General features: G+C 49.8%; 2 protein-coding genes across 5 annotated transcripts; one reads left to right on the top strand and one right to left on the bottom strand.

The window, feature by feature from the left end:
• Positions 1 to 1,064: 1,064 nt before the first annotated feature.
• Positions 1,065 to 7,226, bottom strand: PRR3 (proline rich 3). 3 transcript variants are annotated; one of them, XM_059938253.1, is made up of 5 exons: positions 6,716 to 7,223; positions 6,101 to 6,347; positions 5,313 to 5,375; positions 2,634 to 2,924; positions 1,065 to 2,349 (listed from the first exon to the last, which is right to left on the bottom strand). In XM_059938253.1, the coding sequence occupies exons 1-5, from the start codon at positions 6,818 to 6,820 to the stop codon at positions 2,243 to 2,245; spliced, it is 813 nt and encodes a 270-aa protein (XP_059794236.1). In that variant the 5' UTR covers positions 6,821 to 7,223; the 3' UTR covers positions 1,065 to 2,242. The 3 variants fall into 3 exon arrangements, with proteins under 3 accessions (XP_059794236.1, XP_059794238.1, XP_059794237.1); XM_059938255.1 differs by having other exon boundaries at positions 6,101 to 6,229; positions 6,716 to 6,805; XM_059938254.1 differs by lacking the exon at positions 5,313 to 5,375 and having other exon boundaries at positions 6,716 to 7,226.
• GNL1 (G protein nucleolar 1 (putative)) lies at positions 6,363 to 19,537 on the top strand. Of its 2 annotated transcripts, none has more exons than XM_059938252.1 (12): positions 6,363 to 7,433; positions 7,850 to 8,015; positions 8,380 to 8,516; positions 8,682 to 8,833; positions 8,951 to 9,022; positions 9,990 to 10,197; positions 10,345 to 10,440; positions 10,850 to 11,044; positions 13,606 to 13,784; positions 13,863 to 14,025; positions 14,264 to 14,404; positions 16,594 to 19,537. In XM_059938252.1, exons 1-12 carry the CDS (start codon positions 7,361 to 7,363, stop codon positions 16,641 to 16,643), a joined length of 1,632 nt encoding a protein of 543 aa, XP_059794235.1. In that variant the 5' UTR covers positions 6,363 to 7,360; the 3' UTR covers positions 16,644 to 19,537. The 2 variants fall into 2 exon arrangements, with proteins under 2 accessions (XP_059794235.1, XP_059794234.1); XM_059938251.1 differs by lacking the exon at positions 16,594 to 19,537 and adding an exon at positions 14,785 to 15,140 and having other exon boundaries at positions 6,628 to 7,433.
• Positions 19,538 to 20,255: the final 718 nt, after the last annotated feature.

Here is a 20,255-nt window from a genome sequence, read left to right as displayed (position 1 = left end):
TGGGAAGCCTAAAATACTTTCATTTTGGTCTCTTTATTTCCAAATGTTCACGTTTCTTCCACTCTGCTACCCAAGTCTATACCACCACCGAGTGGTCTAGCTCCTTCTCCTTCTCCTCGCCTCTCATTCTCCCCATCTCCTCTTAGCAACACCTTTGCCTGGACTCTGCTCTCCCACCTCACCTCCTGCTTGTGCTCAGAGCTTGTCTCACCTGCCATCTCCCCAGACTCCGTTTATTACATGCTTCCCCACCATGCCTCGCTTTTTTTAAAAAATATAAATATATATTTTTTTTATTTATTTATCTTTCGCTGCATTGGGTCTTTGTTGCTGCGCGCGGGCTTTCTCTAGTTGCCGCGAGCTGGGGCTTCTCACTGTGGTGGCTTCTCGTTTCAGAGCACAGGCTCTAGGTGCGCAGGCTCACTAGTTGTGGCACGCGGGCTCAGTAGTTGTGGCTCGCGGGCTCTAGAGTGCAGGCTCAGTATTTGTGGCGCACAGGCTTAGTTGCTCTGCAGCGTATGGGATCTTCACGGACCAGAGCTCGAACCCGTGTCCCCTGCATTGGCAGGCGGATTCTTAACCACTGTGCCACCAGGGAAGTCCCCGTCTCGCTTTTTCATAGCACTTCTGACAGGTACTTCACGCATACTGGTGACTTTTTCACTAACGTGTCTCCTCTTGTAAATTCATTGATTTCGGCTCTCCATTTTCTCTAGCGTCTAGTACATTGCCTGGCCCACACGCACGCTACAGATATTTGTTGAAAGACTGCTTTGTCATTACCACTCCATAAACCTCAAACTATAAATGCAGGTAAAATGTTTAAAAATTACTCCATGGATACCCGGCCTTTCCTTTCTCTCAACAAAACTTTACCCTTGAACAAAATGCAACCTGGTTGGGTTGATTCCCATAGGTTAATGGGACGCCACCGGTTTCCTCAGACTGGAAGAAACTTCTAGCAACACTGCGTATGAACTAAATGAAGAATAAACTGACTCCAACAAGAACAGCCTCACCTGCACCTCCGGAGATGACTGGAACACAGGGATTAAAGAAAATGCTTGTTTCCGCTGCATTTATTACTAATATAAAAACATGTTAGAAAGAAAAAAAAATTCATTCTCAGTTCTCCAACGGCTCTCATCCCTTCCTCTTGCCCACACAACTCCTGACCCATTTCCCCAGGGCCAGTTCAAAACTGAACCTGTTCACTGCCGTTTTCACAGAAAACAACCAGTGCCAGGGATGCAGGGGAAGAAGGTTGGAAGAGGGCGACAGTACTGTCCAAGTTCCACCCACAGGTAGACCAGGTGGAGATTCACAGAATTCAAACGAAAGGGCTGGTGGCCTCACAATGACATAGTCTAACTAAAACGGGCTGGAGAGGAGATAGGGTAGAGGACGTCTCTCGGGCCTGTGTCAAACCCAGAGAAACCGATACCGGGAGAATGGGGAGGACCAGGCAGGCAGCCTTGTGGAAGTTTCACAGTTCTCCCACGTCGGGAGGTGGGGAAAGTCTAGAGGGCACCAACGGCCCCACACATTTTGGCAGAAAAACTCACTCTAGCGTTGGGAAGTCACAAAAATGCCATGGACACTGAGAAAGGCTATGAGGGGATGCACAGTCTCACAAAGCACAGTGATCACAGACCATAGCGGTGGAGATCATGCTACTGACGCAGAAACTACAAAATCCAAAAGCAGGGAACGTGGCCTCTCAGGAGTGACTCTGCACCAGTCATCCCAACTTGACCCCGGGTCAGACAAGCTGGTGAGTGTCACAGAGCAGCTGACAACACTGGGGGAAGGGGGTGTCACATAAAAAGGACTTAAAACAAGCAGCGAGAAACGAATGGTAGGAAACTGCTCCAGGGCTCTCAGGAATCCAGGGCGCTACCCGGGGCTGGGTGGACAGATGCACAAGAAACAGCACCAAAGAGGTTTCCTGTTCTGCAGTCAGCTGGCGAGGGGGAAGAGGATCCAGGAGGCAGTTGAATGGAGCAAAGATGGGGTCCCGGAGATGAGTCTCTGGAGGCTGCATCAGAAGGAAGAGTGCACACCGTGCACCAGTCACGGAACACAGCTCTGGACCCCGAGTGGGGGAGGTGGTGATGGAGCTGGGCATCACTGACTGAGGGCGGCAGGTGAACGGCCTCGCGGTAGCCATCACAGGGCCACAGGGAAGTATATGGCAGCCAAGTCAGAGGGCTCCTTCCAGTCTGGATGGGAAGGCACAGTCTCACAGAGGAGGTCCATTTACGCCAGGGTGGTAGAAGGCACAGAGGTCCTCATATCGACAGTGGCCCTTTTTGGCAAAGTGTCGGCAGACGGGGCGGTCAGATTTGTCTGTGAACAAGCGAAAACCGGGCAGTTTAAAATGTGAGTAAGAAAGAAAACAAATGTAACAAAAAGCAGAGATAGAGAAGGCAGTCAGATTTCCTACTCACTACCATTTCCAGATATGATGGAACGGTAGTCTTTCTCCTGGGAGAAAAAACATTCAGGGCTACTCCTACTTCAAAAGGACAAAGGACAGCCCAAAGAAGAAGAGCCATGGGCATTCTGGACATGAGGTCACTTTGGGAGTGATGGGTGTTCAATGTGTGCAGGCATAAAAAAATGGACCTCACCTTCCATAACCTGGGGTCCATCCTTGGGTGGGCAGGTATTCTTGATAAGAGACCAGCTTTTGAGCCTTCGAGGATTTCTCTGCTCTTTGTGAAAGCCTCCCCTGGAGGGACCCCCATGGCCTGGTCCAGGAAAAGGAGGCTCAGCATTGACCCCCCACCAACCACGACCATATGGGCCAGACCTGGGGCCTAGGCCTCCCCGAATTGGGCCTCTGCCCCGGGGAGGAGGTGGGAGACTCAGCAGTGGTGGGATCATTGGTCCCCTTGATCCCGGAGGACCTCTGTGAAGAGCTGAAGAGAGAGAGAGAGAGGGAGAGGGAGAGAGGGAGAGAGAGAGCAAGAGAGAGAGAAACATGGAAAGGTGATCAATGGCCAGCTTAATCCAGATAATGAAGCCCTGATTTTTTAAAAACTTTTTATTGAAGTACAATATACATACCAAAAAATACACAATTTTAAGTGCACAACTCAATCATCACCAAAGTAAACACACCTGTGTTTCCACTAACACAGGCTAGAGAAGGGATAGAGCCTTTTTAGCACTTCAGAAGCCCCACCCCCTTGTGCCCCTCCTCCCCCACTATCCCACCCTACTCCCCAAAAGTAACAACTATCCTGACTTCTAGCATCATAGGTTAGTTTTAGCCTGTTTTTGAACTTTGCATAAATGAAATCATACAGTCTGCATTCTTTTGTGTCTGGATCCTTTCGCTCAACATCATGTTTATGAGATTCATCCAGGTTGCCTGTAGCAGGAGTTCCTTCATTTTCATTGCAGTGTAGTATCCCATTGCATGCACACACAACAACTTATTTAGCCATTCTACTGTGGTGGATTCCAGTGTGGGGCTATAACGAAAAATGCTGCTATGAACATTTTTATACATGTCTTCGGTACACACATGGATTCATTTCTGTTGAGTGTATACGTAGCAGACGTATTACTGGGTCCTCAAGTGTATGTATACTCAAGTTTAAGTAAGTCAAACTTTTTTTTTTCCAAAGTGGTTGTACCAACTCACACTCCCACCAGCAGCTGTTCCATAGACAACCTGTTGTTCCTTGACAACACTTGGTAATATAGATCTTTTTCATTTTTGCCATTCTGGTGAGTGTGAAAAGCAGTGTTTTGTTTTGAAATTGTGGTTAAAACATTTAACAAAAAATTTGCCATCTTAACTACCTCTAAGTGTACATCTCTGTAGTGTTAAGTAAATTCATCTTGTTGGAAACAGATCTCCAGAAATTTTTCATCTTGCAAAACTGAAAGTTTATAGCTACTCAACAACTCTCTTTTCCCCCTCCTCCACCCAGCTCCTGGCAACAACCATTCTAATTTCTGTTTCTATGAATTTAACTACTTTAGATACCTCAGATCAGTGGAAACATAGAGCAGTTTTTTTTGTGACTGGCTCATTTCATTTAGCATGGTCTCAAGGTTCATCCGTGCTGTAGCATGTTACAGGATTTTCTTCCTTTTGGGGGCTGGATCACATTTCATTATATGATTATACCACATTTTGTTTATCCATTCATCCATCAACAGACATTTGGGTGGCTCCATCTCTTGTCTACTGTGGACAGTGCTGCTATGAACATGGGTGTGCAAATCCCTCTTCAAGATCCTGCTTTCCATTCTTTTGGGTAAATACCCAGAAGTGGAATTGCTGGATCATACAGTAGTTCTATTTTTAATTTTTTGAGGAATCTCCATAATGTTTTCCATAGTGGTTGCACCACTTTACAATCCCACCAACAGTACACAAAGGGCTCAGTTTCAAACTTATGTGTTTTTATCTTGCATTTATTTGATGACTAATGATGTTGAGTTCTTATTCATGTTTTTGGCTATTTAGAGATCGGTTTTTATCAGGTGGCTGTTCTGGTCTTTTGCCCATTTTTCTAACAGGTTGTCAGAGAGTTTTTATATATTCAAGATATGAGCTCTTTATTGGTTATATTTGTTGCAAGTATCTTCTACTCTGTGGCTTCCTATTAACTTCTTAATGGTGTGATTTGATTAACAGAAGTTCATATTTTCTAACATAGTTCAGTTTATCTTTCCTTTATGGTTAGTGTGTGTGTTTCTTGTCTGTTTAAAAGCTCTCATCTACTTTAAGCCCATGAAATACATTTGTTTTCTAGAATTATTTCTTTACCCATGAATATCCAATTAATTCAGCATCATTTACTGAAAAGACCACTATTTCAGTTCCATCTTCATCAACAATGAAATGGCCACATATGTGTGGGCCTGTTATTGGACTCTTTATGCCGTTCTGTTGATTTATATGTCTATTGTTGGGCCAATACCACACTGTTACAACTACTACAGGTTTACAATAAGTCTTGATATTCAGAGTAAGCCCTTCCACTTCAAGATTATCTTTGCAGTCTCTCATCCTGATCCTCTGCATTTCCATACAATCATGTAGAATGTTTATTTCTACAAAAACACTGTAGGGATTGTAATTGGGAGTGCACTGAATCTATAGGTCAGTTTGGGAAGAAATGACATTTTTACAACATTGAGTTTTTCCAGGCTGTCAATACACATCTCTCCATTCATTTAAGTACAAAATTCCTGATCTTTTAATTTTAAGTCCTTTCTGGGTTTTAGTCCCTCCCTTGCTGCCTTCTCAGGACCTAATCAAAGGATCAGGGCCCCTTCCTCCTCACCTGACTTGGGGTCACCAGGCTTTCCATTGGCCATGGGGGGAGGGCCCAGAAGGCTGGGTGGTCCTAAGAGCAGACATGAAAACATGGTCATCAGAATGAACTAAAAAACTGATGATCCTGTTCTTATATGTTTTTCTTCTATTATTCATTTCTTAATCTAACCAGCAAAGCCAAGTATGTTCTCAGCAGTGTTATGAGTTCTCACCCCATCTATTTCCAAAGCGTTTTCAGGATTTGCAAAGTGGAGACTCAGCCAAGTCAAGGGGGATAATGAGGGAAGGATACCTACAAACTTTCTCTTTCCCTTACATTGTTGCTACCCAAAAGATCCCAAGTGATTCCAGAGGTAATCCAACTCCTCTCTTTCACTGCTGGCCAGTCAGATAGCTCTCCCCCCCACCCCACCTCCGAGTAGTTTACAGAAGTCTGCACTTCCACCGTCCCCGTGAACGTCTGGTCACAAATTGTCATCCCAGTCATCGCAACCTACAACCTCTCTAGGGCCCCTCGCCCCTGTCGTTTTGCGGCTGCGCACACAAGCTCTTTATCTTCTCCCCTGCCTTCTTTAGAAAGGTTTAGTGGCTGGTTTGAAGTTGAGGGTTCAAGTAAGAGAACTCATTTAGTGTTCCATCCCAGCCAGGCCTCCCCCAGCCCCAGCCCCAGCCCCAGCCCCAGCGCGTGCGCCCTTCCTCCTTCCGTTGGAGCCCCCTCCCCCGCACCTTTTCAGCCCCCAACCCCTCGCCTCGGCCGGCTGACAGGCATGTGCACACAACTCCCGGGCTCCTCACCGATGGGACTCCCATCCTCCTCATCTCCAGTCTCTTCCCGCTCTGGCAGTGGGGGCTGCTGCTGCGGCTGCTGCTGCTGCTGATTCTGCTTCTTTCGTTTCGGCATCGTGGTTGCGGCAATGGCTGCAGCTGGATTTGGAGGGCAGTGAGGAAGGGGCACGCTGAGATTCTGTTTCCGCTTCCGGGGGGGCAGTGGACAGTGAGGCTGAGGCTCCCGCCATTTCACTTCCGGAAGGCTGCGGGGAAACTTTGGGTGGCTGTTCTCAGATCAGCCGCCTCCCTCAGTCTCTGCCAGGCATGGCAGCAATCTCAAACCTTTCCTTTGCTGCGTTTCTATAAACGCTTTGGAAAAAGTTGCTCGCTCCTCCCCTCGCTTAGAAAACCCTACAGCCGGCTCCTCATAGTGTGCCATAGAGTCGACAGGCTCTGGCCAGAAGGCCTGAGAAAAGACGGCTGTCGCACCCTAAGATCGCCACATCCGGTCCCCGGTTTCTATGGTAACAGCTGCAGGCACAACTTCGTGCCCTATGACCTCCCTCCAAAAATCCTTGTTCCACCTGGGTTTCCCTCCTCGGCCGCGCGCTTGCACTTAGGATCTGTAAACCTGCTGCTTACCATCGTTCCCACGAGGAATTTGGGTCCCAGCAGGGCGGTGCCCAGGGCTCTCCAGACCACCACTCGCCCCTCAAGACCTCTCACCCTGTCCCCAGTGTAGCCCATCAACTTGGCTTCCTTCCCGGGACGCACAGTCGCGACTTTCCTCTAAGGTCCAGCCGGAGGATTGGTAGCTTCTGCTCGTCCACGCCCCTTTATCCCACAGGTGGTAGGACCCGCCCTCCGCTTCACCGCCCCCTCCAGGTGAGTGGTAGCTTCTCCCCGGCTCGCAAGGTAGTGATGACACGCGTCCCCCCTCCTCCAAACGCGATTTGGTAGCGTCCGTGACGAAGTTAGCCCGACCCTCCCACGCGCGCCTCCTTTCTCGCCGCCGCTGCGCCCTCTCAGCTCCACTGGCTCTCACGTGCGGGTAGCCCACCCCGCATCATCCTCTCGCCTCGCTCCCAGTGGGAAGTGACTGTATTTCCCCCTGGTTGCCTTCCACCCGGGCCGCCTGGGCGCATCGGCCTGGCCCGCCCGCTGACGTCACCTTCCAGTCCCGCCCCCTCCAGTGTCCCGGGCCCTTGCGGCGGAGGCTGGCCCGGGGGGAGTCAGTTGAGGCGGCGGGAGCTCGGCGAAGGGCGGGCCAGGTGACTGGTCCGGGCCATGCCGAGGAAGAAGCCTTTCAGCGTGAAGCAGAAGAAGAAGCAGTTGCAGGACAAGCGGGAGCGGAAGCGAGGTCAGTGCGGGAGCCAGAGGAGGGGGCGGGGCTCGGACTCCCGCACATCTGGGAGGAGGGGTGTGCCCGCCTCACCTCTGGGAGGCGTGAGAGGGGGTGGCGGCCGCGCGCCGACGCGCGTGGGCGACCGCGGAGGGGATTCCCTCACCCCAGCCCCCTACATCTGGAAGGGGTGGGGAAGGATGGAGAGTTGGGGGAGGGGAATCCCTCCAGCTCCAACGGGGCGTCATCCCAGTAGATCCCTGGAGGAGGAGTGCCTCCCCCCACGCACATCCGGGAGGGTCCTGAGCAGAGTAGGTGGGAGGGCCTGGCCTCAAAAGACTGGGGTGGTGTGGGGAGGAGCCAGGCCGACCGGGTTGGGGTCTTCTGGCCCGGGAGAGCTGGCCAGCCCTGGCGTCACCGGCTCCTCCCCGCAGGGCTTCAAGATGGGTTGCGATCCAGTTCCAACAGCCGCAGCGGGAGCCGGGAGCGGCGGGAGGAGCAGACCGACACCTCGGACGGGGAGTCTGTGACCCATCACATCCGCAGGCTCAACCAGCAGCCTTCCCAGGGGCTGGGCTCACGAGGCTATGACCCAAATCGGTGAGAGTGGACAGGGGGCTCTGGCCCGGGCTTCCCCGCCTACCCGGAAGTCAGAGCGTTGGGGGAAACCTGCTGCGGCTGGGGGAGGCTTGAAACTGGTGGGGCTGGGTTGCCACGGTTCTCCGCGGGCCGCTGGGTCACCGGAGCGGTCCACAATCTTCCCTTCTGGAGGGGCTGGAGAGAGTTTGGCTTTCAGAAGGGCGAAACTTAGGGGAAGGCCTGCTGTTGCGTGAAAGAGATTTGGGAGAGGGCCGACTCAGAGGGGAGACTTGAACTCTGGAGTGAAAGCTTTGCGAAGTTGCCTGCCCAAGAGGGGAATTCGTGGCCAAGGATTGTGATGGATGGCGTGGTCCCTGTCCTGTAGATACCGGCTGCATTTTGAACGAGACAGCCGCGAGGAGGTGGAGAGGAGAAAGAGAGCAGCCCGGGAGCAAGTGCTACAGCCCATCAGTGCTGAGCTGCTGGTGTTGGACATCTGGGAGGTCTATCAGCCCGGCTCCGGTGAGTGAGAGCTCAACGCCTGGTTGCTTGGGGCAGGCAGTGGGCTGGGGAAAGGAGTTTGGAAGAGTAAGAGCTGACCGGGAGGAAGAAGGGGTCTGGGATGGATGCACCCTTGAGTCCTGAAACTATCCTCAGACTTATTTGGATTTTTTCTTGATTTCTCAGTCCTGGACTTTCCCCGACGTCCTCCTTGGAGCTATGAGATGTCCAAGGAGCAACTGATGAGCCAGGAGGAACGGAGCTTCCAGGAGTATCTTGGGAAGATTCATGGGGCTTACACCTCTGAGAAACTCAGCTACTTTGAGCACAATCTGGAGGTGAGACTAGAGTGGGGACAGGAGTGGGGCATAGTCACCCATGGTCAAATTGGTCTGGGGTCATGCAGGAGAACGACTCTGGGCTCAGGTTCTCTTCCACTGACCTTGTCTTTTCAGACGTGGAGGCAGCTGTGGCGAGTATTAGAGATGTCTGACATTGTTCTGCTAATTACTGATATCCGACATCCAGTGAGTCCTGGGGATGAGGGTGGGTAAGGGGCAGGAGGGGGGAAGATTCTTGCCGGGTAAAGGGCAGAGGCAGGAGTTGGGAGTCAGAGAGGTAACCTCTTCTTTTCCAGTCTCCTCTACCCCATCCTGATGTCTGCAGTCAGGAACTCAGTCTTTATTCATCAGCGTCAGAGCCTGTCACTCCTCCCCTGGCCAACTGCCTCTCCTCTCCTTTATTTCTTTGATGGAAAACTGCATACACATCCTGTTTCCTAGCCCACTAGGGCTAAATAGAAAGTCCCAGTGTGGAGCTCCAGGGGATTCTGTGAAGGGGGCTTCCCTGCCATATCGGTTACTACAGAACTCGTCCTCACCTGGGATGCTAGGGTAGTGGTTAAGGCTCTAGACTCTGCTGCTAGGCAGCCCTTGTGTGACCTGGCTGTGCCACTTCACTGTTGTCCTCCAGTGGGAGAAAGGGAGGTCTGGAGCCTGTGCGGACCTTTAGGTTGGAGGTCCTTAACATGTACACACGCACTCCTACGTACTCACAGACATACATGTGCATTCACATGCTCACTTATGCAGCTACACGTGCTCAACACAAACATGCACACACACGTTTGTGTACACATGTAGACAGTTGCGTACATGTGAAAATAGATATTAATTTCTATCCCAACTCCCAGCCCTGTGAGTGATCCCAGCCTTTAGCCCAGTTGTGTTGGGGGTCTCTGTTTCCTTGTCTTCTTTTTAGCTCATTTCCATTCCTAATCAGGCCTTACAGGAAGCCCCCCAGAGACAAACACATAGGTGTTACTTACGCCTGCTTTGTCTTCCTAGTTCAGTTTGGCTGATTTATCCTTGTTGTCCCAGAATCTGCTTCCACGAGGGTCTTGTCTCCAAGCTGTGCCTGCTGTGTGGGGAGCTGGAGGCAGAGAACTCTGGGTTGACCTCGCATCACTCCCTCCTCTTACCATCCCTGTTCCAGGTTGTGAATTTCCCACCAGCACTTTATGAGTACGTGACTGGAGAGCTAGGGCTGGCCCTGGTGCTGGTCCTGAACAAGGTGGATCTGGCCCCGCCAGCTCTCGTGGTTGCCTGGAAGCATTATTTCCATCAACACTATCCCCAGCTCCACATTGTTCTTTTCACCTCTTTTCCTCGGGATCCCCGCACCCCACAGGACCCTAGCAGTGGTGAGTGGGCAATGAGGAGGGCAGCGTGGGAGAGGTGGGGTGGCAAGGGACAAAGGGGGACCTGATCTAGGGCCTGAGGGTGGTGGGAGAGAGGGGGTACATAGGCCCCATGGGGTGTGCTCACGCTTTTGTGCCCTCTGATCTCAGTCTTGAAGAAGAGTCGGAGGCGGGGGAGAGGATGGACTCGGGCTCTGGGGCCGGAGCAGCTGCTGAAAGCCTGTGAAGCTATCACTGCGGGGAAAGGTATGTGCCCCTTAGAGGGGAGCTGTGGGAGGCCGTGGGGGAGACCCAAAGCCCCAAGTCATTTTGCTCACCTTTCCCAAACTCAGTCCCTCTATTATGGACTCAGGTGAGAGGCCATGGGGTGGGGTGGGAGAGGGAGCAGCCTGACTTGGTGGGGCAAGAGAGGCAGCAGGGAGGCAGGAGCCTGAGTGCTTTGCTGCCTTCAGTGTTGCCAGTGCTTTTCAGAAACTCAGAAATGCACCTGATTCCGGAGTGGAGTCAAGTGAAGGCTGGGGCGAGTCGCTGTTGCGCAGCTTGGCCCTACCCAATCCAGAGGGCGCCACTTACACCAGCTGTGCAGTGCATGGTCTGCGCCATCGTATACAGTGGCCCTGGGGAGAACCTTCTTCTTCTTTCCTTCCCTGCGCAGTGGACCTGAGCAGCTGGCGGGAGAAGATTGCCCGGGATGTGGCTGGAGCCACCTGGGGTAATGGCTCCGGGGAGGAGGAGGAAGAGGAGGATGGGCCAGCTGTCCTGGTGGGGCAGCAGACTGACTCAGCGATGGAGCCAGCAGGCCCCACACGGGAGCGCTACAAGGATGGGGTGGTGACCATCGGCTGTGTGGGTAAGGAAGCGGCGGCCCACGCATGGCGGCCTCCTAGGAGGCACAGGGTTTCAATATTTGGAATTGAGGGAAGGTGGTGAGGTCCCATTAGGCTCCAGGGTCTCTGAGGGCAGAGGAGGCTGTCTGCTATCGTGGAAGTATCACGGCACGCCTGAGTTAAATTCTGCTTCTCAGCGTATTGATCTCAAGCAAGTTATTTACCCACTGTCAGTCTTAGTGACTTTGATTTGAAAAATGAGGACAATGATGCTCAATTAAAAGAATGGATGAGGACTTCCCTGGTGGCGCAGTGGTTGAGAATCCGCCTGCCAATGCAGGGGACACAGGTTCGAGCCCTGGTCCAGAAAGATCCCACATGCCGCGGAGCAACTAAGCCAGTGCGCCACAACTACTGAACCTGTGCTCTAGAGCCCGCAAGCCACAACTACTGAGCCCACGTGCCACAACTACTGAAGCCCGCGGCGCCTAGAGCCCGTGCTCCGCAACAAGAGAAGCCACCACAATGAAAAGCCCGCGCACCGCAACGAAGAGTAGCCCCCACTCGCCACAACTAGAGAGAGCCCGCACACAGCAACGAAGACCCAACGCAGCCAAAATAAAAATAAATAAATAAATAAATTTATATTAAAAAAAAAAAAAGAATGGATGAGAGGAATGGAGGGAATAGTGTAGAGAGAGCCTAACAAAGCCTGACAGATAGTGATAATAGTAATAATAATAATTGTTAAAAATTAACATCTATGTGATGCTTGCTGTGAACCAGGCATGGTTATATGATTTACATATTAACTTTTTTAGTTGTAGTAATTAGTCCATCATAGAATGATCATTAAATTATAGTAGTAGCTTAGAAGTGTCAGTTTCTTTCTGGGTCTTAACTCTTTAAGGAGAATCTTCCCTATTTTTAAAAATATTTTATTATTTATTATTTAAAAAATTTTTTTTTATTTTTCATTGCGTTGGGTCTTAGGTGCGGCATGCGGGATCTCTCATTGTGGTGCGTGGGCTTCTCTCTAGTTGTGGCGTGCGGGTTTTCTCTCTCTAGTTGTGGCACTTTACGGTAAAACTCTTTTAAAGAGGAGAGAGGAATGAGGCTGGCGGGGGTTGTCAAAGGAGAGTCTTATCCCCCCACCCCCTTTTGAGAGGAGATACAATCGAGGAACCTGTGGATACGGAGGGCCGACTGTACTATGCCATTTTATTTATTTATTTATTTATATTTTAAATTTTTATTTATCTATTTATTTATTTTTGGCTGCGTTGGGTCTTCGTTGCTGCGCGTGGGCTTTCTCTAGTCAAGGTGAGTGGGGGCTACTCTTCGTTGCGGGGCGCGGGCTTCTCGTTGTGGTGGCTTCTCTTGTTGTGGGGCACAGGTTCTAGGTGCACGGGCTTCAGTAGTTGTGGCGCACAGGCTCAATAGTTGTGGCTCGCAGGCTCTAGAGCGCAGGCTCAGTAGTTGTGGCGCACGGGCTTAGTTGCTCCGCGGCATGTGGGATCTTCCTGGACCAGGGCTTGAACCCATGTCCCCTGCATTGGCAGGTAGATTCTTAACCACTGCGCCACCAGGGAAGCCCTACGCCATTTTATATAAGGGACTTGAGCCTCCAGGGATTTTGGTATCTACAGGGGCTCCTGGAACCTATCCTCTGTGGATACCAAGGGCCAACTGTACTTGAGTGGGTTGTCAACAGAGTGCAGTCAGCACCATGGTGCATCTTTGCCCAGCCTCAGTCAGCTGCTGAATGGCCAGAGTTGCATTTTACAGGGTTGGAGTTTTGCCAGGTGACTAAGAAGAAGGGGAGAGGCGGGACCAGGGAGTGGAAGGTCTGTGAGGGGGACTGGCTGTAGAGCTGGATCACGGAATCTAAGTTGCATAAGAAGGGAAGTGAGGACATGAGTCGGGTATTGAATAGTGTTCCCAAGCTAGTCAGTGTCAGAGACTTATTGGAATGGAGGAACCAGAATAAGTGAGCTGGAAAGACGAGATGTCAGGGCAGAGAGGGGTGCTTGCAGGTGAGATTTGCAAGGCGTGAAGTGACAGGTCCAGGGTAAGACCACAGAGGTGGGATGGAAGAAACCTTTGGGAGGGAGATTCTGGCACTGGGAGGCCAGAGTGCTGTAGCGGAGATGTGTGGTGGAAGGTGGTGGTCATGAAGAGAGTGGCAGTGAGCCCCTGGGCTCTCAGTCTTCTCCTTGGAGAAGTTTGATAATCACGAGATGCATGTCTCACTTAGACTTCTGCAGACACAGTGCCACGCGATTGTATTTGTTTCTCATTTCATCCTGACCACTCTGAGGTTGGAGGTATCTGCTCTGTAAAATGCGGAAACAGAGACTCAGAAAATTAAGTAAATTGCCACGAGGTCACAAAGCTTAGGTAAATGGGGAGGCCAGGATTCAGCCCTGGCAGCCCAGAGCCTGATTCGTAACTTGTGATGTTATACCACTTCCTTTCTTTCTTTCCGCACCTTAGTTCTCCGTTCATCTATAGCTATAGCACGGCGTCCTGCCTGTCACAGAGTAAGGATCTGTCAGGTGTTAATTTTCCTTGTCTTCCTCAGGTTTCCCCAATGTGGGCAAGTCCTCGCTGATCAACGGGCTGGTGGGGCGGAAGGTCGTGAGTGTCTCCAGAACCCCGGGCCACACCCGATACTTTCAGACCTACTTTCTGACCCCCTCCGTGAAGCTCTGTGACTGTCCAGGCCTCATATTCCCCTCGCTTCTGCCCAGGCAGTTGCAGGTATGAGGGCAGAGGGGCCAGAGGCGGGGAGAAGGCAGGAGATGGAGGAAGGTGCTGAGTGCTCTTGTTTCCCCTCAGGTCCTGGCAGGGGTCTACCCCATCGCCCAAATCCAGGAGCCATACACCGCTGTGGGCTACCTGGCCTCCCGGGTCCCTGTGCAGGCCCTGCTCCACCTGCGCCACCCAGAGGCCGAGGACCCCTCCGCAGAACACCCGTGGTGTGCCTGGGACATCTGTGAAGGTGGGCTCCACACGCCTGGCTTTCCTCCCCTTGCCCTATCTCCTTTCCTCTCCTTCCTCAGAGGTCCTGCCATCGATGGGGCAGCTAGCCAGTCACCCCTAGGCTTCTGTCTCAGGGCCAGCAAGATCTCGGGCCTGGAATATTCTGGGGGAAACTGGAAGGACTGTATTAGGAGAGTGGGATGATTGTGACTGGACCTGGTTGATGGTCTTCCCTCCCCATTCTTTTCTCCTTCCAGCTTGGGCAGAGAAACGTGGTTACAAGACAGCCAAGGCGGCCCGAAATGATGTGTACAGAGCGGCCAATAGCCTCCTGCGGCTGGCACTGGATGGCCGCCTCAGCCTGTGTTTTCAGCCCCCAGGCTACAGCGAGCAGAAAGGTCAGTCAGCCAGTGTTCTTCCCTAGCCCCTGCGGTGATGGAGGCAAAAAGGTGTGGGCTTTGTAGGTGTGAGGATTCAGATTCTGTACCCATAGGCTAGCTCTGTGTTACTAAGCAGCTCTGAGATGACTTCCTGCTCTACGGAACCAGGGTGGTGGTTAGTTGCCTCCTGGCAAGGTGGTGGTCACGATTGGAGTTAATGTGTGCAGAGCTTCTGTTCTGTGCCCAGTACACGAGAGGTTGAATGAATGCGTGAACAAATGAATGCCAGCAGCTATAAAAGTTATTGTTATTCTTAGTCTTTGCCTCTTCCCCATCTTTGCCTGGCATTAGTTTCTTGCTCAAAACTCTCCATTCTTTTTCTTGTTTTGGTTCCCCAGGCACCTGGGAGTCCCACCCAGAGACCATGGAGCTGGTGGTTTTGCAGGGCAGGGTGGGGCCAGCAGGTGACGAGGAGGAGGAGGAGGAGGAAGAGCTGAGCAGCTCCTGTGAGGAGGAGGGAGAGGAGGATCGGGATGCGGATGAGGAGGGGGAAGGGGATGAGGACACCCCAACCTCAGCTCCAGGGTCCAGCCTGGCCGCCCGAAACCCTTACGCCCTGCTGGGCGAGGACGAGTGCTGAGTCCCTGCCCTGCTCCATCTCCCCACCTCCCCGCCCATATCTTTGCTTTTGGACTGACCTGGGGGTCTCTCCCGTCTGCCACCCCAATTGTGAATAAAGATTGTCTGCTTTGTAGCCCCTTCCCCAGATGGACTGAGGTGAGAGCAGCTGTCTCAGGCTGACAGCTGTGGGAGGCTCCGCTGCTTTTCTCCCTTCTTTTTTCGTGCATTCTCTCTGCAAAGGAAGAGTTCTCTTAGGAGTTAATTCAGTGGGTTCTAAGGCCTGAAACCCGCTTCCTCTGCTCACTCTCCCACTTGCACCTTACGAACCCCGTCATCAATATGGGGAGGGGAGGTCACTTCAGGCTTTTGAGGCCTGGTCTAAATTCAGCCCCCTTTGGGAATTTGTGTCAGTCCCTCTGGGATTGGAGCAGCCCCCTGTGCCCCCCCTGCTGTCAGACCTGGGTTATACGAGGAGCTTCTGGGAGAAGAAGCAGTAAGAGAAGATGTCACAGCTGATGTCGCCAAGTGAGATATTTACAGCATTTATTCAAATTCAACAAATATTTATTGAGGTCTGACTGTGTGTCTGGACTTATGCTAAGCACTGAACATATAAAGCTGCACAAACAGGCCTGACCTAAATATACTGCCTGGCCGTGATCAAGACCCCATTAATCAGGCATCTAGCTTTTTGGATTAAGATGGGTGTATAATGTCCTCCAAATCCTTAGGGCTCATATAGTATAACTCTAGAACTTCCTGTTGATGGAGGTATTTAGCTAAGACTCGATGCTTGTGAAAATGTTACTTAAACGTGTATGAGTAGTCTTAATTACTGGCAAAAAAGTAGCATGCACATTTATGATTTGAGCAGAAGAGCCCTTTGAGTGCAGTGTCAAGTTTAACTAGTTAAAAGCCTGTAACACTAGGGGTACTAGATTCATAGGGGAGGGCATAGAGCCAGCTTCCTGAATCCCACTTACCCTGGTTAGAGATGGAGCCAAGGAAACCCAGTGCAGGTTCTTAGCTGGCTTACAGTGTCAGGCACATTTCAGCAGGGGTCAGGTCTCTTGTGAGTCAGGGCACTTTAGGCCTTGCTGTACTTCTCCCTTGTCAAGCAAGCAGCTGGACTCCTAGATTTAATTCTTGGAGAAAAGGAAGAATGGGCTTTGGTTTATTGGCTGCCACAATGTTGTCTGGGTCAGGTGGTAGCAAAAAGTGTTGTTTGATAGGTTAGCCGTTAGGTGTAGGGGTGAGGAGAAGAGGGCGTGCCAGATTCCTCTCTTCACTCTAAAGCATTCTATTCAGGTTCTGGGTCTTGGGCCAGTTTCTGTAATTCCAGCAGAGACCCTGTCACCCCAGGAGCAAAAGAGGCTAAGGTGTTTGGGCCACACATTTCCTCCAGTTCCCCCCTCCACTGGTCCCAGTGAGGGCATAAATCCTGGAATTTGCACTCCAATGCAAAGTTTAAATACTACCAGCATGTGAATATGCCTGAAGGTTGCCCAAAATGTGCCGTAAAAGAGAAAAAGTTTCAGTGGAGAGAAAAACCCACCTGTCTCCCATCTTGGGCTTTTTACCCTCAGGGCTGGGTCTTTTGATGGAAGAAAGAGGACCCCGACTCAGCATCCTCTGAAGGTTCATGATGATCAGGGAAGCACAGGGGACTTCTTTGCTGCTAGAGGTGGGTTGGGGACGTTGGAATCATCTCAAAAAGTGGAGAAAAGAAAAATCAGATTCTGTTTGTACACCTGCCTCTGTGCTGCTTCTCTTCACTGTCTTTATCTTTTGCTCTCATGAGTTTCACCAGGGGCATTTGGGAGATCTGGGGGTGGGGGTGAAAGTTGAGACCTGGTGCTGGAGGGGAAGCTGAGAAGGGGGATTTTCATGCTGAAGACCTGGAAGGAGGCAACTCTAACATCCCCAAGGGGCCAGACTGTAAATGATTCTTCCCAGGCCCCTGTCAATACTCACTCTGTAGGAAAGTAACACTGGGAGAAGAACTATCTTAGCAACAAATAGATTTGGGAGGAGAAGGGTAAATAATAACCAAAGACCACTGTCTGAGGCTGAGCTTGAAACTGACTAAAAAGGACAAAGGAAACCAGGGGTCCAGTCTCCCCTCCATGATGAAATACCCAGGACCCCTGTCCTCACGCCCTTCCTGGGTCACATCCACTATGGAGATACTTGACCATGGAGGTCTCGGGCTGTGGGAGTTCCCACAGCTTCTGGCCAGTCTCTTGATGGTGAGAAACTAGTGCTTCTCATTCATGCTGGAATTCTATTTAGATGCTGCACAACTTCTTCCGAGCTTCCATTTTTCTAGACTGAGTTCCAGTCCTGGTTCTGGGACAAGGTAGCTGTGTGTGGTCCAGAGTAGTTCAATTATCTGGGCCTCTGTTTCTTTATTTCTCATTATCATTGATACAATCAACGAAATTGGTTGAAAACAATGTGTGTCAGGCATGCTGAGTTCTGGGACAAAAAAATTGAGTAAGGCATAGACCTTACCCTCCAAGAATAGAACAGCCAGACACTAATACAGTAATTCCATAGCATATGTAAATTATAAAAGAATTGCTGTAAATGAGCCTATTGAGTTGTAACTAAGTAAGGTGGGTAGAACTATAATCACCCCAAGGATTCATTCACCAATCGAACATTTGTCCATTTGTCAAGCAATTACTATTTGCCAGTCACTGCTAAGTGGTAAGTGACAGAAATGGTCCTTTGTGGAGCTCACAATTTATTGGACTATGGAAACAATTAAATAGATAATTACCAAAAAAGTGTGATAAGTGCTGTCAGAACGGTGGAACAGGGTCCTGTGGGATAGTGGTGGCTCCATATAGAAGGGTCTTGTGATGCTGGTCAGAAAGGAGTGGAGGACAGGGCTGGGAGCTGTGATTGTATAGCAAGTTATATAAGACTGAGAAAAAATCAGTGGTCTGTGGTAAAGAATTGCTATGGGAACACCCAGCAGGGGCCAGTCTTGGTGAGTCAGAGGAAGCCTCCTAGAGGAACAGAGGTCCAAGCTGAGGCCTGAAAACTGAGCAGGAGTAAGCCAGGCATTGAGAGGGAAAGAGCATTCCTGAGGGGACAGCAAAGGACAAGGAACAGCACGTAACAATTTTGGAAGACTAACACGTTCAGCATGGCTGGGGCAGAGGGTTCAAGGGAGAAGTGGCGAAAGGTGAAGCTGGAGAGGTAGGCTTGGGTCAGCTCTCACTGGGCCTTGTCAACCATGCTAAAGATTAAGGCTTTATCCAGAGAAGCACTGAGACCAAGAAGGAGAGATTTGTGCCTTAGGTCACTTTGATTGGAGTGTGGAGACTGGTTTGGAAAGGGGAGAGAGATCAGAGGCTTTTGCAGAGATCCCAGAGACAGAATGGAAACCGGAATTAAGGGGTTTGGGGGAAGAGAGGTGCGGCTGCACACAGAGATTTGGGCGTCAGTAACATATAGGTGGGAGGAGGGTAACTGAGATCATCCACAGAAAGTGTGTAGCATGAGAAGAGAAGAGGGCTGAGGAAGGACATGGAGAATATAAAAGGGAGGGCAGGGAAAGAGGAACCAGCAGACAGGATAAAACCTAGGAAGTGTGGTGCATTGAAAGCTAAGGGAAGGAGGAAGGAAAGGCGCAGTGTAGAATGCTGCTGAGGATTGATGACAAGAATGAAGAGTGTCCACTGGATTTAGTAAATAGCCTTGCTGATCTTGGTGGCAGCAGTTCCACTGGACAGGTGAGGTCAGAATTCCCAGATGTCAGGGGATTGAGGAATAATTTGGAGGAAGGAAGTGGAAGCAGTGGAGAAAAGGATATAATTTTCAAGAAGTTTGGTTGTGTTTGCAATGAGAGAAAAACGGAGAGAGCAGAGTATATAAAATTGAGGAAAACAGTTTTTTAAAGTTTTGAACATTTTCACGGGCTGTTTACAAGGGTCAAGTGGAGGAGGAAAGGCTGAAAATGCAGGAAAGTGGGGATTAGTGATGGAACAAGCCCTGGAGAGCAGGCGGGGGTGGCACTGACAGTCCCGGTGCAGGGATTACCCTCCCGCAGGAGCCTGGTGGCTTCTGTCGTAATAGGAGGAAACAGCGCTGACATTCAGCCGGTTTGCACTGGTACTGCTCAACCAGTTGTTAAAACACTTCTGTACCAGTTAGTAAGTAGTATAAGAGTAACTGCAATAAGCAGTAAAAATAATTAATAAAACATTATAATATGAACTCATCAGTTCAAGTAATTAAGAGATTGCGACAGCCATTGGTAAACGGGCTTCCCGCTGCACCTGAGACGCTTTGCAGCGCCATCTGCCGGTAGAGCAGCATCACTGCAGGCTGAGCGGCTGCTTTGAGCCTTATTAAATAAACTCTTTAAAATTACCTGTCTAAATTATCTTTGAATTATGGAGTTGCTATTGCTTCTAAGTAGTTTAGCTTCTACTTTGATTTTATTGCTAGTTCATTGTCACTCTTGTGTCCGTAGTAAACTGCAGTGTTTTAATATTTACAAATTCAAGAATTTTTAATAAAATATTAAAGCCAAACTTGAATAAAGAGATAACAAAGTTTGAACATGTTTCTTAATGTGCCTTCAGAAATATCATAAATGAGAATCTTTTGGTTCCACGGGAGAAAAAAGAAGAAATAATTTAATGAGCTGCTGCCTGGAATGTCTTCTGTTACTATGTTAAAAAAAAAAAAAGAATAATATGGAAATTCTTTCCAACGTTTTGTTTTGAAAATTGTCTAACACACAAAATGAAAAAAAGGACAGTAAACACCCAAACATTCATACAAGGTTTCAACAAATCCTGTAATTTTGCCACGTTTGCTTTACTAGTCTCTATCTTGTTATCCATCTATTTGTCTGTCTACTTATCCTTTTTTTTTCCTGAACCAGTTGGAAGCAAGTTGCAGACATCATGCTCATTCATCCCTAAGTCATCAGTGTATATCTTACACAACCACATTAGAATTATCATGTCTAATGAGTTAATAATTCCTAATATAATCTAATATCATATTCAAGCTTTCCCAATTTAAATGTCTTTTACAGCATTAAAGAAACAAACCAGGAATCAAGTTCCACAGATTGCCTTTTGTTGTGATTATGTCCTCCTCTTTGCCCTTTTCTTTTTTAAAAAAAAATATTTATTTATTTATTTATTTATTTGGCTGTGCTGGGTCTTAGTTGCCGCGTGTGGGATCTTTGTTGCGGCATGCAGGATCTTAGTTGTGGCAT

This window comes from Balaenoptera ricei, chromosome 11 (assembly GCF_028023285.1).
Source record: "Balaenoptera ricei isolate mBalRic1 chromosome 11, mBalRic1.hap2, whole genome shotgun sequence".
NCBI classification, from domain to species: domain Eukaryota; kingdom Metazoa; phylum Chordata; class Mammalia; order Artiodactyla; family Balaenopteridae; genus Balaenoptera; species Balaenoptera ricei.
This window is presented reverse-complemented; position numbering and strand designations above follow the sequence as displayed.